Raw genomic sequence first — 2,708 nt, forward strand, 5'->3', positions numbered from 1 at the left:
GTGTTTAAAACTTCTTTTTGTGGATTTCCCAGAAGACAGTGTCAACTTAAATAATGAGGTAAACTGAGGCAAGTTTGAAAGACTGGAAATTGAGTAGAAGTGCACGCTGTAGCGAGTCACAGGTACGTCCGTTAAGGGTTTGGGGCAAGCTGTACTTATGGAAAAGGAATGCAAGGAAGGGAAGGTCCAGCCAGAGTCCAAGCAGTGAATTCACTGGCTTGAGGATGGGAAGTTATTCGTGGCAGATGTTCATTGGTCAGGAAAGAAATCTCCATCTTCCGTAAATCAGGCATTTAATGGAAATTAGTCTACAGTTCTCAGTTTCCATTCTTGCAAGGGTCCACATGTGAGATTTTCCATTTCGTATTTACTGGTTCTATTTTAAATGGAAATCCTTTCACAATATTCTGACCAGATATTCTTGTAGAATCTTACCTGGACTTGTATTTTTTAATTTGTTTCCTTGGTCATTCAGCCTGACTCTGAATTTAAATTACCCCAAATATAATAAGAAGCCCAAATACGCTTTTTTAATTGCTCCAGAATTTTGTTTGTCTGACAGAAGCAATTTGACACAGGCAGTGTTTGTCAGGAAGTGTTCCATTCAACATGACCTGCATCAGGCTGGCACATGAGGAGAAATTAGGTGAGTTCCCTCTTTAGTGAAGTCTGGTGAGATAGATGGTCACCCCAGGGTAGCTCTGACCCATGGCCTTATTCCACAGTGCCCGTATTTAGTGAAAACTGAGGACTAGCTCAGTGATGGGCCCAGGGTGCCTTGAGATATTAAAATAATGGGTGCAGCCATTGCTCTTCTCACACATGGACTCTGCTCGTGGATTGTAGGATCATAGCTATGGCTTCCCCACAGACAGGCCAGGTAGGAGCTTTAGGTTCTCACACAGTACTAATGAGAACCCAGAATATCCTGATAGAACCTTCTTCTGTTTGATGAAAAAGAGGCAGTATGGAAAGAGATTTCCAAGCACCTGTTAGAAAAAATTTATACATAAAATTGTTCCTTTCTTAATTAGTCCTATCATCCCAAGGGAATTATTCCCTTCAAAACCCTTTGATTGACCTGCTATGTACCTACCTATGTGTGTGTACCCCAGATTATAACACCTATAGTGTTTCTAGGATGCATATTCACAGCCAGAAACATGGAAATCATTCACCTTTACTATGGTCTATGCTTGACTCTAGGTTCTCTCTACCACAGACACATTATTTTTTCCTTGTCAACTTCTTCTGTCTTGGTTTCTGTATAAAATTTAATTCCATGAGCCTGAGGAAAAGACCATTTATACCTTGTGATTCTAACATTCCTAAAAGATTAACCTATAATGGTAGATACCAGAAAATTCTTGAAATAGCTCAACTCTATGCTGTTATTAGGAAATTCTGATGACCAGAACTTGTGGAGTGGGAGCCGTTTCCTTGTGTAGATGAGGTGGAAGAATGTGAGCAAGCTGGCCATTCATCTGAGGAAGACTGACCCTGGACACACAAGTCTATATTTCAGGGTCTCAGATTCCTTCAGAGAGGGCAGAAGCACGTGTGCTGTGTCCTCACAGCAGATCCAGCTTTCACAGTGAGATTCCTCTTCCCACTGCTGCATGTAGCACGGACTTGAGTTTTGTGATTTTCTTTCCAACACAGAAGACCTTTTATGTCACTTTGCTGAAAGCTAGTACCCTCCCACCTCCTCCCTTCCCCTTCCCCACTGCTGCACCCAGCAGGGGATTTGCATAGTGTCCCCTAGGGAGGACCTTCCCTTGCAAGTGTGACATAAAAGACCAACTTGAATCTTGCTTGGATTTACAAGGACGGCTCAGTCCAGCCTCTCAGAATGAGGTTCCCTGCTCAGCTCCTTGGGCTGCTAATGCTTTGGTTTCCTGGTAAGGACAAAGTGGGGTGAGGAAGAGAATTAGTGGAGGTGGAGGGGGAGCTGTGAGGGCACACTGCACTCCGAGTGTATTCTCTGTGCTGGTAGCAGGTGTGTGACTAGTCCTCCAGGGTGGGGCAGGGGATGTGTAGATCTGGGAGAATGAGGAAGATTCCAGAAGGAAAAAGGACTTGTGCTCTGATTGGGATTGTGACAGGGGAGGGGTGGATGCTGTAAGCAATGATGAGAGGCCTCTCTCCACTTGACAAATCTCAGGTTGATTATTGTGATTGTGCATTTTTGGTGCACGCTCAGAGTCACAAGTAATGGGAATAAAACAAAGTTGGGTTTTAACTCAAATAAGAGAGACAGAAACAATGGAAATCATTAAAAATGTTTGTATGTAACTTGGCACTTGTCTCTCTTCACTTTAGGATCCAGCGGGGAAATCGTGCTGACACAGACCCCACTCTCACTGCCCATCACCCCAGGAGAGTCGGCCTCCATCTCCTGCAGGGCCAGTCAGAGCCTCCTGCACAGTAATGGAAAAACCTATTTGAACTGGTTCCGGCAGAAGCCAGGCCAGTCTCCACAAGGCCTGATCTACTGGGTTTCCAACCGTTACTCCTGGGTCCCAGACAGGTTTAGTGGCAGCGGGTCAGGGACAGATTTCACCCTGACAATCAGCAGGGTGGAGGCTGACGATGTGGGGGTTTATTACTGTGTGCAAAATCTACAGTATCCTCCCACAGTGGTTCAGGCCCGAACACAAACCTCCTGCCTGGGGTCCTGGCTGCCCCAGTGAGCAGCTTTTCTGGGG

At 45.2% G+C, this 2,708-nt stretch overlaps 1 gene segment (V, D, J or C); it reads left to right on the plus strand.

Annotated features, from left to right (window-relative positions):
• Nucleotides 1-1,815: 1,815 nt before the first annotated feature.
• LOC116858920 lies at nucleotides 1,816-2,708 on the plus strand. The segment is given in 2 exon segments: nucleotides 1,816-1,901; nucleotides 2,323-2,708. Coding segments are annotated over 2 exon segments (420 nt in total).

The sequence above is a fragment of the Lontra canadensis genome, unplaced genomic scaffold (assembly GCF_010015895.1).
Source record: "Lontra canadensis isolate GAN:19392208 unplaced genomic scaffold, GSC_riverotter_1.0 scaffold144, whole genome shotgun sequence".
Classification (NCBI taxonomy): Eukaryota; Metazoa; Chordata; class Mammalia; order Carnivora; family Mustelidae; genus Lontra; species Lontra canadensis.